Genomic DNA, 14,105 nt, shown 5'->3' on the forward strand with positions numbered 1-14,105 from the left:
CACGATTTTCCTCTGGGTCTAACGTCGGAAGCAATGGCGTGACAATTTAGTTCTTCTTTAGGAAGTTTCCTTGTTTATGGTACGAAGATCTTCGGTTGTAAAAAGGTATATAAGGATTAAAGTTTGACTGGATGTTCGGCTTTCGTTAAAGCGTAAAAAGAAGATTGTGTTGGGGACTAGTAGAACGATATATGCCAAATTTTAGTATGAAAAGCTCAGTCTATTTTGTTTCCTCCGTGGTAAGCTTGGACATAGGGAGAACTTTTGTCTAGTAAGGGTGAGGGTGGATTCGACTAAGATCATATTTGGATGGGATATCTCATTGCGTGCTCCGGTGAAAATATTATATATATATCTGACAATGTATACTTTTTTTTTATTTCACAAACAATTACAAACAACTTAATCAACCCGACAATGTGCCAAATATTTACCTTATAAATTATAAATATAATTTTTTTAAAAATATCGATGAAATTAAGACAATATGCTTGATATGTACAAATACGAGAATAAAAATGATACGGCCGTTAATACCGTATCCATAATGGTTTTAGAATTGCGTTTATGGGAACCAGACAAAGAATTAAGGTTTTAAAATTAGGGTAAAAAGGCTGTGTTGGCATCCAAGAGGGAACAAAATTCCTGAGTTTGTCCCAAAGAACTTTCATCTCTCATTCTTATTCCATCTCATTCTGGGTTTTGAGAATCTCTACTCAATCCATTACCACTTCTTAGCTTCCCACCCACCATACTCAAAAACATTAAAAAAAAAAAACACCTCAAGGAATAAGAATGTATATATATATATAAAGCACATGATTACAAGAAAACAAAATATTTATTTGGACTAACAAAGCCGATACAATGGTGTGCCTAGTTCCTTGCATCTCAACAATATCTGCCAGATTCAACAAGAAGCTCCAACAGTAAACTACAAACCAAAATGCCTACCCTGGATTAAGCAGAATTGGACCCTAAATCACATTTTAGTATCTTTCACCAAACCGGAAGAAGACTGCACCTGTTCCGGTGTTATGGTCAACAGCATACTCAGCTCTCACTAGACCTAGCTTCACACCAACCCCATATGATGAACCGTGACCCATTCGCCTGTACACCTCTGTTGGGTTCCCCTTCACATCTTTTGAACTTCCTAGATCATTTCCATGCTCTGCAAATGCATAAACATGTGTATTTCTCACTGGTATCCTAATCTCGGCTCCGAGCTGCAGGTAACATCAGAAAATAGATTTGAGATCAATTTTAGTCACTTCATCTGATGTAAACACAGGTTCAATTTATTGTTAACTAACTCTACAGTTTTTATCATCTTTTCACCAGAAATACAACATAAACTATTACATCAAAAGATAAGAAAGAAAACACGTATTTCCTATCATTCTTACCTCAAGAATGTTTCTTGCTGCACCTAACTCACCCATATTATAACCTCTCACAGAATAGGGGCCTCCAAGGGTAAAAGCATCATAACTTGGAAGGTCACCAACACAACCTCCGTAATGTCCATGAAGGACTAGAACAGGTGGCGGAGGCTTACCAGCACCTTCTTCCACTTGTCTAAGTTGGAGAAATCGTGTGAGTGTTAGTTGATGGCGGTTAAAGAATGGAAACTTGCTGCCAATCCCAAGTCCTTGGTCCACCTGCATTGGATAAATAAATGCAAGCAATTAGCTCGGAAGCAAATTTTCAAGCATAGATTTATTAATAAACCACCATGTAACTAAAAGCAGGAAATAGTTTACAGTAATAGGAGCCCTCATTAGTGAGCTTAAACTTATGTATTTGAACTATTTCAACAACACAGGAAACAAGATATTTTAATATCCAACAGCAAGAAAATAATGAGGCTACTACTCTGAATCTGATACATCTAATCATGTTTATTTCATAAGGCTAAAATGTTAGAAGGATAATTAGAATGTCTTTGGTATCTGTAGGAATAAATCTGATATGTTAAGGCCCATTACAATCATGTTCCAAGAAAATTATACTACCAATGCTTTCACCTCATTCCTGACATTGAACAGTATTAGCAAACACAAACTATCCTGGTTCAGTCAAAAGATTCACAATGCAAATTTATGGGCTAACCTGGAACACATTCCTCTCACCAACTATAGCACCATTTAGAAACTTGGTATTATCACGGGTGATATTGGCCTGTAGAAATGCCATGCGATCAACGCCAGTACCACTGAGAGTGGTTGGAGGACCATCTGCACTGATGCCTCCACTTGGTAGCACTCTTTGACCATTTGCAGAGATATGACTGCTTTCATCACGTGTTGTTATCTCTTCCATCACGAGTCCATAAGTGAATTTACTTTGACGGGTAAAATTCTGCTAGAAACATATTGATCACAATTGATTCTACGGTACATAATGTCCAAAAGTCATTTGAGGAACTTTTCTAAATATAGCAGATTACCTCTGTAATGTTAGCTTTAACACCAGCTCGGTCAACCCATATTGGTGGGACTTCATCAACTCCTGGTCCACCAGTGAAAACTGGGCTCAATTTCCGGCTGTTGAAGCAGCTTGCACGAAAAGTTCGGTTGCGTGGATTATAAACACCATCTAAATATGGATGTACATATTCTAGCTTGAAGGCAAGATCATCCTAGATAAAAGAATATCATGAATACCATAGGATGAATATTTTACACTAATCACTAGAGGGAAAAGCCACTGCAAGAACTATGAGAGAGAGAGAGAGAGAGAGAGAGAGAGAGAGAGAGAGAGACAGAGAGAGAGAGAGGGAGGGAGGGAGGGATGCATATTTAGGAAAAATTACCTGTGGATTCAAATAGTTACTGGTGGTCAGTGAACCAAGAATAGATCTGTTAAGCCCTTTGAGATTTCGATGCTCAAAAGAGACAGTTCCACCAGGTTGAAATGAAGTCTGAACAGAAAACATAGCACAATATGCAACCATATAAATCACAATTTTTACATTTACAGTACAAACTCTCATAATCTACAAGCAAAATGGCAAGGTGGAATACATATAACTAGATTTACATACCAATGTGGGACGTCCCCCGCGTCCAGGTACAATATTCCACTCCGTACTAACTTCAGCTGATTTTTGATCCAGCTCTTTGAGCTTTATCTCAACAACTATGCCTCCCTCGTTCTTTTCATCAGGTCGTGGATTCACTTCAATATTTGAAAATAAAGCCAGTGAATTTATGTTCCTCAGGGCTTGTTTCCCAGCTTCAATATTAAAAACATTGCCTTGTCGAAGCTGTAAGTCAAAAGCATACATAATTCAACTATTAATCATCATCAATACTGAAACATGTTACATAAATCAGCAACCAAAAAATATAAATATGAGGAGAAGCCGAATAGATAGGCATAATTAGCAACGTTACAGTTAAAGGTATAAACTAACAATCAGTAGGTCATTGGAGAAGGAAACCAAATATAAAATTCAACAAACAATAATTGTTACTTGTTGAATTGAAGACATAAAATATATTTTATCAGCGAACCCCTATCACATGAGAGTTTATACAAAAGCAGCAAAGTCAGTTCTTTGCTTGAACTTCAGACAAAAGTTCTCTCTTCTACACTAGATCTGATTTTTCATGCTCAGCTTACCATCAAGTAACCTTGTCTCATTGTTACAGCTATTTCTGAATATAGAAAACAAACCAAAGATCAAATCCTAAGCTAACTAGCATTTAAGAATCCATAACATCGAAAATCAAAATCCACAATGTGGTTCTTTGTCTATCAAGTTAACTTAATTGAGTGAACAAAGCCCCTGGTGTGATAGCAGAAATGAAGTCCTGGTTAAACATCAGGTCCTGGATTTGATCACTGGACACCTCCTAACCCTACCCCCCTCCCTCCATTTCAGAATGTAGAAAACAATCAAATATATGCTTCAAGAATTTTACAACTGAACCAAAGATCAAATCCTCCCCTAACTAGCATTAAAGGTAAAAGAGTAAAATATATATATATCAGAATCCTCAAAAAAGTACCAGTAAGCATACTACGCAGAAAAAAATAGAACGTCGAAGAAAAAGGAAGAAACAGCCTTCAATAGTCTACCTGTCTAGGCAACTCTCTCCTGACAACAGGAAGCTGAGTATTCCCTTCAACAACATTCCCAAGTTTATCCTGGAACTGAATCACAAGCTGTGTAATATCCCCTTCCACTACCTCACAGACCACTTCCTTAGTATTCAAGTTACCAAAATTGACAACCTGAGCACAAGCATACCCTTCATCATGGTACCATTTCTGAACCCTATCCCTTATCTTTTGCAACAACCTAGCACTCACTTTCCCTTGCTCCCTCAACATCTGAAGCACTTCCCTATGCACTTGCATTGGCAACAAACAAGGCCTAGCTCTTTCAATCCTCCTCTTATAATCCTTCTCTTGGTTCTTGTAGTACTCCAATTTCTCCTTATCTGTCATATCAGGATCCATTTCAATAGGCTTGGATTGCGCCATTAGCCCCACATTTATACACCTAAACCTATCAGCTGATTGCCAAGTACTTTCTGTGAAGGAAATGGTTAATGCCAAAGTTCCATCTGGGTTAGTTTTGCCTTCCATATCAACTTTCTCAAACATTCCACATGTGGCTAAAGTTTCAAGCTCTTTCTGCAACTGGGTTTTGGTGTAGAACCCTCCTGGTCTCAACGAAACCATTTCAAAGAATGAGTCTTCGGTTCCTACGGTGGTCCATCGCCGTCGGTCGAAGAATAAAATATCCGAAAGCTTGTACTTTTTGAACCCACTCAGCTTGTTCAGTTGAACTACTATGTTGGCTGGTAATCCGTGAGAATCCCATTCTTGATCTTGGTTGCTGTCGTCTGCAATTGCTGGCGAAGGTGAAAAGAGCTTCTCCCAGAAGTTGCCATCACCGCCGTTGGAACCACCACCACCACCTCCATTTCCTCCGCCACCGGAGAAGCCCCCGCCGTTGCCTCCAGGGAGGAGGATGGAAATGGGGGTGAAGGAGATGAGGAGAGTGGCGGCAGAAGCGGAGGCAAGAACGAGGGGCTTGGAGAGGGAGGGGAGGAAGGGAATGGGGCTTTGGGGTTTAGGGTTTGGGGAAGGGAGGTGGCATTTGATGGTGGTGGAGCGTGGGGAAGGGGGAAAATACCGGCGGGTAGAGGAGGGAAGTAGGTGGGACGGGGCAGCCAAAGACTGCATATTTTGTTCTTCACAGGTTGGTTGCCTTAATGATGGCTTTCGGGGAGGGGATAAGGGAACACTGTAATTCTGATTTTTATTTGCGAAATTGGGCTTTTATGAGCCATGCTTTGACTTCAGCCCTTCTTATTAGGGATCATTTACTAACATATAGTTGGAATTACATTCTTCAAAAAATCTTTCTATAAAATGTAAATCCACCATGAAATATCTTTCAGTTGTCTTCCCACATTGCAAAGTTGTTAGTCTGTCTAATCAAACAACCCTTGTTTGTCCGAAGGCATACACAAATGTGCACTAAAGCGGCTAAAGAGGAGGCACAAACTTCATTCTTGCTATTTTTATTTTGGTTTAATTTATTGGCATGTGTAAAAGTTGTGGCCATTGGCAGAGGAATGCATCTCAGTTCATGAAATTATGTGGCAAATGTCGGATGTGGATGAAAAACATTGGAGACTAATATTGGAATCGTCTCTTTTATTTGGTTGAATTCTAAAATGCAAATTTAATTTCGAAATTTCAGAAATATAGATCTTGATGAACCCAAGCAATATTGAAGATCCTGATCGGTGCTCACCCACTCCCACAATCATCTCATGCATCGTAATGCTCATGAATCTTCAGGTGCTACTCTCCTTCCTACTGTTGATCAACTTCATCCAGGTATTCTTTTATTTTTAAGCTCATGCACATAACATCAATAACCTATATACCATTAGTCACGGATCGAGCCAGAACATGCGCATATTTTTTAGTTTAACATGGTTTTGTCTGCTCATTACCTGAATTCTCTAGAACTATCAAAAGAGAAAAACAATACTGAAATTGTTCTTGGTATAGTATATTTTTTATTGGATGATAGTTATTGGTGTGAAAAAGGTTGATTTGTTATACAGTGAAGGATGGTCAGACATGGTCACCACCTTCTTGTGGGAGGAGTCAAGAGGTGCAGCACCATTCCAGAAAGTCAACAGTACTTTCAAAAGTCAAGGAGAAGGCTCGAAGATGGCGAAATAATTTCCGAAAAAAGAGGCATAACCATGGAGATACCAATTCCACTTCCTGTGCTGTTAGATTGGAAGAGGACGATGATAAATACCAAGATGAACATCCTGAATATCTTGGTGCCCCAAGTATGTTTACATATCATAATGTGTATTTTTTTCTCATATTTTATTTCTTTAATCACAAAAATCTAGTCTTTAATAATTGAAATGGATCACACTGTTAAAAGAATTTCTCTAAATTTAATTACATCAACAATTTAAAAAAAATTATTCTCATCGCCAAATAAATAAATATATTTAATATGAGGTTCTAAGTTTTCCAATTCTGAATTTCGCAAAAGCAGAGTAAAAGTGGAATTTTTTTTATTTATTTTGCTTGCATGGCTTCCATATGGCCTTAAATTGGTCACTGTGTAATTTATTTTATATTAAAAAATGTAACATAATCCAATTCAACAAAATTCTTCTGATGCTTTATTGAATCAATAGAGTAGAAGAATATGTTGAAAGAGTAGAGGGAATGAGAGGTTGCAGTTGTTAATCCCATCAGTGTTGATTTGCAGTGTATGAATCGGAGCTAGCACCTGAGGCATACAAAGAGCATGCCAAACAGAATCCGAGGGCGGTTCTAGTAATCTCAGAGAAACATGTTTTGACAAGCAGTGTGAAAGCTGTTTCTGAAGCCGATCATGTAACAGAGAAACATGCATCGAGAAGTGATGACGGGGCACTAAATCCCGGAGAGAACAAATGGGATAAAGGGGTATCAGTGAAAGAGTATATAATGCACAAATTAGAGCCAGGGGAAGATGAGAAGGCACTTTCTCAGGTAATATCTGATGCAATGCACCCTGCTGCTGATGCTGGTGTAATGGGCAAAATGAAAGTGGCTGTTAACTCTTTGTTGGGAAGAGAAGACCACCCACCCCAAGCTACAACCATTTCTCAAACTGGTAATTTCCCTTGAATCATAGCTATTCATTATGTTTGCAATTGCGATTAAATTAATTTGCAACTTGTTTCTATTTTTTGCAGCTATGGAGGAAGAGAATAAAGGAAGAATACTCCAAACCAATTGAATATGAAGCATCAACATGTAATCCAACCAGTTCAAAGCTTGTATGTAAGAGTCTTCACTAGACCTGTCCATGGGCCGGGCCGGGCTCACAAAAAATTTTCAGCCCATTTACTAGGCCCGGGCCCGGCCCGGCCCGGCCCGAAATATGGGTCTGAGATTTTGCCCAGGCCCGACCCGAATAAAAAATATGGGGCCCGAGCCCGGCCCGACCTGGCCCGTTTTTAATTAAAATTAAAATTAAAATTATTTTTTTAATAAAATTAAAACTAATTGTTATTAAAATTAATTGTTAGTAAAATTATCAAATTATTAATTGTTAATTGTATTAATTGTTGTAATAAAATCTAACATTTGATTAGTAAATTTATCAAATTATTAATTGTTAATTGTATTAATTGTTATAATAAAATCTAACATTTGATTAGTAAATTTATCAAATTATTAATTGTTAATTGTATTAATTGTTGTAATAAAATCTAACATTTGATTAGTAAATTTATCAAATTATTAATTGTATTAATTGTTGTAACAAAATCTAACATTTGATTAGTAAAACAAACTTGATGTTTTATTATTATTATTTTGTAACACTAGTCAAGGAAATAAAAGTAAATAAACTTAAAATAAAAACTATTATATTTTAAAAATAAAAAATATATATTTAATATTTTTCGGGCCGGGCAGGGCCCGGGCCAAAAAAATCTTGCCCGAGGCCCGGCCCATTTTTTAAACGGGCCTAAAATTTTACCCAAGCCCATATTTCGGGCCTATATTTTTACCCAAACCCTCCCATATTTCGGGAGGGTCGTCGGGCCGGGCCGGGCCGCCCGGCCCATGAACAGGTCTAGTCTTCACCCGCAGCAAGTGGTTTGAGTGTGATTTTTGTTTGGAAATTATGTAGTGTATTTGAAAGGGGAAGAAGATTTCCCCCCCCCCCTTTTTTGAGTATAGGATAAGAGGTTTAGAGTAGAGGTGCTCATTGGTCGGGCCGGGTCCGAAAAAAATTTTGGCCCGCTTACTAGGCCCGGCTCAAAATATGGGCCAGAGATGTAGCCCAGGCCCGGCCCGTAGAAAAAATATGAAGCCCGGGCCCGGCCTGTTTTTTTTTTTTTGCTTAAAAGTTAAAATTAATTGTTATTAAAGTTATATCAAATATCAAATTATACTTTTTTTGTATATAATGAAAAAAAATTAAAATAATAGCTTTCTTCATGTTATCTATAAACTTTATGTTAGAATTGATGTAGTATTACAGTAAGTCAGTAATACACTCTTAAGTTTAAAAATTTACCAACTAATTGAATTTAAATGTTATTTAATTGTATATAATTACACATTTGTGATATTTAGGAAACAATCAATTCTTAAAAAAAGAGAATAAAAATAAAAATGATTATACAAGTAATACCAAAAAAACTATCAAATAATACCAAAACTGTAAAAAAACTGCAAAAAAACTGTCAAATAATACCAAAACTGTCAATTTAAATATTATGTTATTGCTTTTAAGTTTTAAGCTGCAAAAAACTGTCAAATTTAATTAATTTAAATTAATAACATAATAACATAATTAATTTAAATATTATCTATGCATAATATCATTGCTTTTAAATCATATTAAATCAATTTGAGTTTTATCATTTACTAAATCTCTAATTTTGCTTCAAACTATCTTTGAGATAAGAAAACATAAGTTAAACCCCACAAGTACACATACCTCCAAAGTCCAAAATGACTTTGGAAAATTAAGCAACAAACCATAATATTCATACATTAATCCATCAACATATTTAATTTCATAACAAAATATAAATTGTCCATCAACATATTTAGAAGGAAAGTATCTTAAAAAGCTACCGAAGAAACATCATCATCCTCATCGTCGTCATCGTCGTCATCGTCCTTTTTGCAACCAATTTCTAACATGAAATAAGAATAAATAATTAGATAATCAAATTGATGAAAAAATAATATAAAATTCGAACAATAAAACGAGAATAATAATTACCTGTTGAAAATCCCTTAGCTCGCATCCAATCATCCAAGCAAACAACGGCTTGAACTATTTTTGGCTTAAGTGAACTCCTCAAAGGTGTGATAACTTTCTTACCCATGCTAAAAGCCGACTCGGAAGCTACAGTCGATATTGGAATTGCCAAAAGATCACGAGCCAATAATGAAAGCTCATTGTATCGAACTGAACTTTTGCTCCAATAATCTAAAACATCTATTTGACTATTCAACTCAAGCTCCGGTTCTTCCAAATAAATGTCCAACTGTGACTTCTCACTCCTAGTGCTAGATTCATTTAAATACCGTTTATAATCATCACTCTCATCAAAATATCCCCCAAAATCAGCACTACTATGATTGTGTTCATCCAAACCAGAATCAACAGGAATTTTATCCGAAACATTAGAACTCCCAGCCAAAGAGGAAGACGTGGATTTAGATTTCTTAATATACTCATCAAACAAGAGTCTAAGATTGCTAAGAATGGTCTCAACAAAATCTGAAGCATGAATACCATAGATTGTATTAAAGCAATACTGCACATAATTCAACTTGTAACGAGGATCTAAAATTGCAGCACATGACAATATCAACGAATACTCAGCCCAATACTTATTAAATTTCTCTTGCATTTGCTTAACCATTGGAGTTAAAAACGAATGAGGACCTTTAACTGTATCAAGCAAGACCTTGTGAACCTTCCAAACTCCTCTAAAATAAAGATTAGCCGTTGGATAATTAGAACCAGAAAAAACACAAGTCACATCATAAAAGACTTTCAAAAATTTGCAAAGAATAGCAACATTACTCCACTCCTCATTAGAAAGTGCAAACATTTGATAATCCTTATCCCGTTGGCCCCAATAATCTAGCACATCTTTATAGTAAAGAGAAGATTCAAGCATCAAATAAGTAGAATTCCATCTCACACACACATCTTGACGTAACTTTTTGGTCACATTCAAATGAAAACTTTTGTTGGCCACATAATAAAATCTTTTCCTACGAATTCCCGACTTTCTTATGTACCTAATTCCATTTTAAATCTTACAAACAACATCATCAGCAAGTTCCAAACTAGCTTTAACTATAAGATTCAATATATGTGCACAACATCTAACTTGAAAAAAAGCACCATCACACAAAATAGCTCGGTTTGCACGGAAACGATTTTTAAGATAAGAAACCATAACATCATTATAAGAAGCATTATCCAAAGTAATGCTAAAAATTTTCTTATCTATACCCCATTGAGATAAACATAAAACAAGTTCATCCGCTATGTTCAAACCATCATACGGAGGAAATAAAGCTCTAAACCTTATGATTCTCTTTTGTTGCTTCCAATCTTTGTCAACCCAACGAGCAGTAATGCAAATATATTCATCATTAGTATGCTCTGAGTTCCAATTATCGGAAGTTAGACAAATTAAACCAGGTGCTTTAGCCAACTCTTCTTTAACACGATCTCTCTCTTTTGCATAATACATTAGGACATCCCTAGCAGCTGTATGTCTACTTATATTCTTAAAATTAGGACTAGCAATTCTCATCATGTATCTAAAGCCCGGTTCTTCAACTGTCCTAAATGAATGCTTGCCACACACAAGAAAAGTAGAAATAGCTTTACGACACTCATCAGCATCAAACTTGTAGTTTTTTTATAGATGGTTGACCTTCGGGTGATGGTTGAGTGGCTATGGTGTATTGAGTGATGTCCTTATTAACTTTTTTCAAACAGCTATTTAGATGACGTCTTAAATGAGAGATTCCACTAGAAGATTTAGCAGAGAAGATAGTCTTACAGTGATTACATTGTGCCTTCAATTCATTTTTGTTCTCGCATTCAAGCTTTGTCATTTCATCCCACCTTTGAAGTGGTAGACTTTTGACGTTTGAGAGAACTTTCATACTCATTAAACCCATCGTCAACAGGTATAGGAGTGTTTGAACTAGCCATAGTCATAAAACTCAAGTCCTGCAATCCAAAAATAATCTTATTTATAACTCGGTTATTGAATATATAATTATATATAAACATGTATTAAAATTAAATAATCTTAAATTTAATCAATGCCATGCACCTTCAAAATGGCACTACATTTGTGGGTAAATTACGATTTACGACATCTAATCATAAAAATATTGGATCTTAAATTTCATTTTGGGCAATTAATGACATAGTTTTCTAGTATTTTATTAAAAACGGTAAGTAATTATTTTAAATTTAAATATTTTTAATGTTTGACAAATGACAAGTAACACTATAATACGTTAGGACATCAACACTTAATGTGTTACAAATTAAATGTATATTTATAACAGTATATTAAAATTTAAAATTTAAAACATTATATTAAAACAATATAATTATAACAGTATATTAAAACAATATATTAAAAAAGTATATTTATAATAGTATATTAAAACAATATATTATAAATTTTAAAACAGTATATTAAAATAGTATATTACAGTAAAAATTATTGTTTTAATAAAAAAATTAACAATATTAATTATTTAGTTAATAACATTATAAAAATATAAGCACCATTTTATGTTAAAAAATAAAGTATAGAAAATAAAGTATAGAAACTAAAATTTAATGTGTTAAAAATTAATGTGTTACAAATTAAATGTATATTTATAACAGTATACTAGAAGTTAAAAGTTAAAACATTATATTAAAACAATATAATTATAATAGTATATTAAAACAATATATTAAAAAAGTAAATTTATAATAGTATATTAAAACAGTATATTACAAATTTTATAACAGTATATTAAAACAGTATATTACATTAAAAATTATTGTTTTAATCAAAAAATTAACAATATTAATTATTTAGTTAATAACATTATAAAAATATAAGCACCAATTTATGTTTAAAAATAAAGTATAGAAACTAAAGTTTAATCATTTTGTTAAAAGGATATAAAGATTAAAGTTTAGTTGTAACTTGTAAGCATAATAGAGGGATAAAATGATATTCGACCATTTTCATATAAAAATAAATACATATTACATATTAGTATAATACCGAACTCATATATTGCACGAGATAATAAACTAGTTATTTAACTATGCTAGCCCTGTGATACAAGATCAAACTTGTCACATGTCTTTAAGTAATACTAAAAGAACACACAAAATTCAAATGAAAAGTCGCTAAGGTTGACTGTTTTGAAGGAAAGGGTGTGAGATAGTGATAGTAGCAACCTGCCTGGGCTTGCTGTTTTTTCTGCCTCACTAAATAGCTTGTTTCTGCAATAAAACAAAGCAAACACCAAAAAAAAAAAAAGAGAGAGATTAAATGAAGAAACAAAGCAAACACAACTACTATATCAAACTAATGAAAACAAATTACAGACCCACTACAGCACAGCATGTATAAATTACAGACCCTCAACTTCTTAGACATGGTCAAACTAATACAACTACTATATCAAACTAATGAAAACAAATTACAGACCCACTACAGCATGTATAAATTACAGACCCTCAATTTCGGACCTCTACCTAATAGTCCACAAGCTCAAAAATAATTGAGTTGCACTCTTTGCTATATTTATTTCCACACTGAAATAGACTTGTGGTTTTCTGACAATAGTAAGAATGAAGGAATATATTTGGTGGAAAGGCTACCATCTTATATCATTGGTCCCAAAATAATGGAAAACATGGGGAAATGTAAGAATTGGAGCAGAAATGCATGCATAGGCAATAGGTTGGTAGTTGGTACTTGGTAGTAGGGAATAGGGATGACAAATTAGTTTTAAAAAAATAAAAAAAAAAATAGTATAACCATTAACCAGTAGTAGGTTCGGGACATATGCATTTGCCGGTATTAGACATGATCAAACTAATGAAAACAAATTACAGACCCATTACAGCATGGTATAACTATAAATTACAGACCCACTACAACATGTATAAATAACCCACTTTATCAAACTAATGAAAACAACCGTAAAAGAAAGGGAGAAGACCATTAACAGCAAAAATATGGCAACATTAACAGAACACCATTAACAGCAAAAATAAAAAACACAACCATTAACAACATTAACAGCAAAATCCAAATCAGAACACCATTAACAGCAAAAATCAAAATCACAACCAACATCAAAAAGCAAAAAAGGGAGAAGACGTTAAAAAATTAGGAAACCCTTAACAGGAAATAGGGTTAATTTGCTAACAGATAACTCACCTTTGAAGACGTTGAAGGCTAGATTCGATGGAAGCAACGTTAGAGCGGAGGTGGAGTCGTGGAGGACCGGTCACCGGAGGTGGAATGGTGGGTCGGGCGAGGTGGGTTTCTAATTTGGGGGAAAAAAAGGGAAGGAAATGTGCTAGGGATTTCTCTCTGAAGATAAAAAAAGGGAAGGGAAGGACTGTCGGGGAAATGGGGAGGGGAATTGGGAAAGTTATTCTAATAAAAAATTTTAAAAATAAAAAAAAATTATTTAGATTCGGGCCGGGCCCGGGTCAAAAAAATTTCACCCGAGGCCCGACTCGTTTTTTAAATGGGCTTATTTTTTTACGCGAGCCCATATTTCGAGCCTATTTTTCTACCCAAACCCTCTCAAATTTCGGGCGGGCCTTCGGGCCGGGCCGGGTCGCCCGGCCCATGAGCACCTCTAGTTCAGAGGTAGCAATAGTTACTGATGAGGATGTACATGCAGAAGGATCATCCATTATTTACATATTAAAGCAATTGTAAGGTTACGTTAATTGTAAATGCAAATTATGGTTGTGCATTAGAAATTCAATCAACAAAATATATACAACTTATAAG

The 14,105-nt window shown here is 34.9% G+C and overlaps 3 protein-coding genes across 4 annotated transcripts; 1 reads left to right on the forward strand and 2 right to left on the reverse strand.

Annotated features, from left to right (window-relative positions):
* Window positions 1-788: 788 nt before the first annotated feature.
* LOC107954103 (protein TOC75-3, chloroplastic) lies at window positions 789-5,457 on the reverse strand. Its single transcript, XM_016889578.2, has 7 exons — window positions 4,090-5,457; window positions 3,050-3,271; window positions 2,819-2,926; window positions 2,453-2,644; window positions 2,116-2,364; window positions 1,410-1,664; window positions 789-1,229 (listed from the first exon to the last, which is right to left on the reverse strand). The coding sequence occupies exons 1-7, from the start codon at window positions 5,203-5,205 to the stop codon at window positions 990-992; spliced, it is 2,382 nt and encodes a 793-aa protein (XP_016745067.1). The 5' UTR covers window positions 5,206-5,457; the 3' UTR covers window positions 789-989.
* A 182-nt stretch (window positions 5,458-5,639) lies between these two features.
* Window positions 5,640-7,607, forward strand: LOC107956022 (uncharacterized). The gene is made up of 4 exons (XM_041097540.1): window positions 5,640-5,868; window positions 6,102-6,338; window positions 6,776-7,165; window positions 7,248-7,607. The coding sequence occupies exons 1-4, from the start codon at window positions 5,802-5,804 to the stop codon at window positions 7,289-7,291; spliced, it is 738 nt and encodes a 245-aa protein (XP_040953474.1). The 5' UTR covers window positions 5,640-5,801; the 3' UTR covers window positions 7,292-7,607.
* A 1,428-nt stretch (window positions 7,608-9,035) lies between these two features.
* Window positions 9,036-13,731, reverse strand: LOC121219421 (zinc finger BED domain-containing protein DAYSLEEPER-like). 2 transcript variants are annotated; one of them, XM_041097541.1, is made up of 4 exons: window positions 13,518-13,731; window positions 12,527-12,571; window positions 9,299-11,281; window positions 9,036-9,209 (listed from the first exon to the last, which is right to left on the reverse strand). In XM_041097541.1, exons 3-4 carry the CDS (start codon window positions 10,206-10,208, stop codon window positions 9,136-9,138), a joined length of 984 nt encoding a protein of 327 aa, XP_040953475.1. In that variant the 5' UTR covers window positions 10,209-11,281; window positions 12,527-12,571; window positions 13,518-13,731; the 3' UTR covers window positions 9,036-9,135. The 2 variants fall into 2 exon arrangements, with proteins under 2 accessions (XP_040953475.1, XP_040953476.1); XM_041097542.1 differs by having other exon boundaries at window positions 12,531-12,571; window positions 13,518-13,724.
* Window positions 13,732-14,105: the final 374 nt, after the last annotated feature.

This window comes from Gossypium hirsutum, chromosome D07 (genome assembly GCF_007990345.1).
Source record: "Gossypium hirsutum isolate 1008001.06 chromosome D07, Gossypium_hirsutum_v2.1, whole genome shotgun sequence".
NCBI lineage: Eukaryota > Viridiplantae > Streptophyta > Magnoliopsida > Malvales > Malvaceae > Gossypium > Gossypium hirsutum.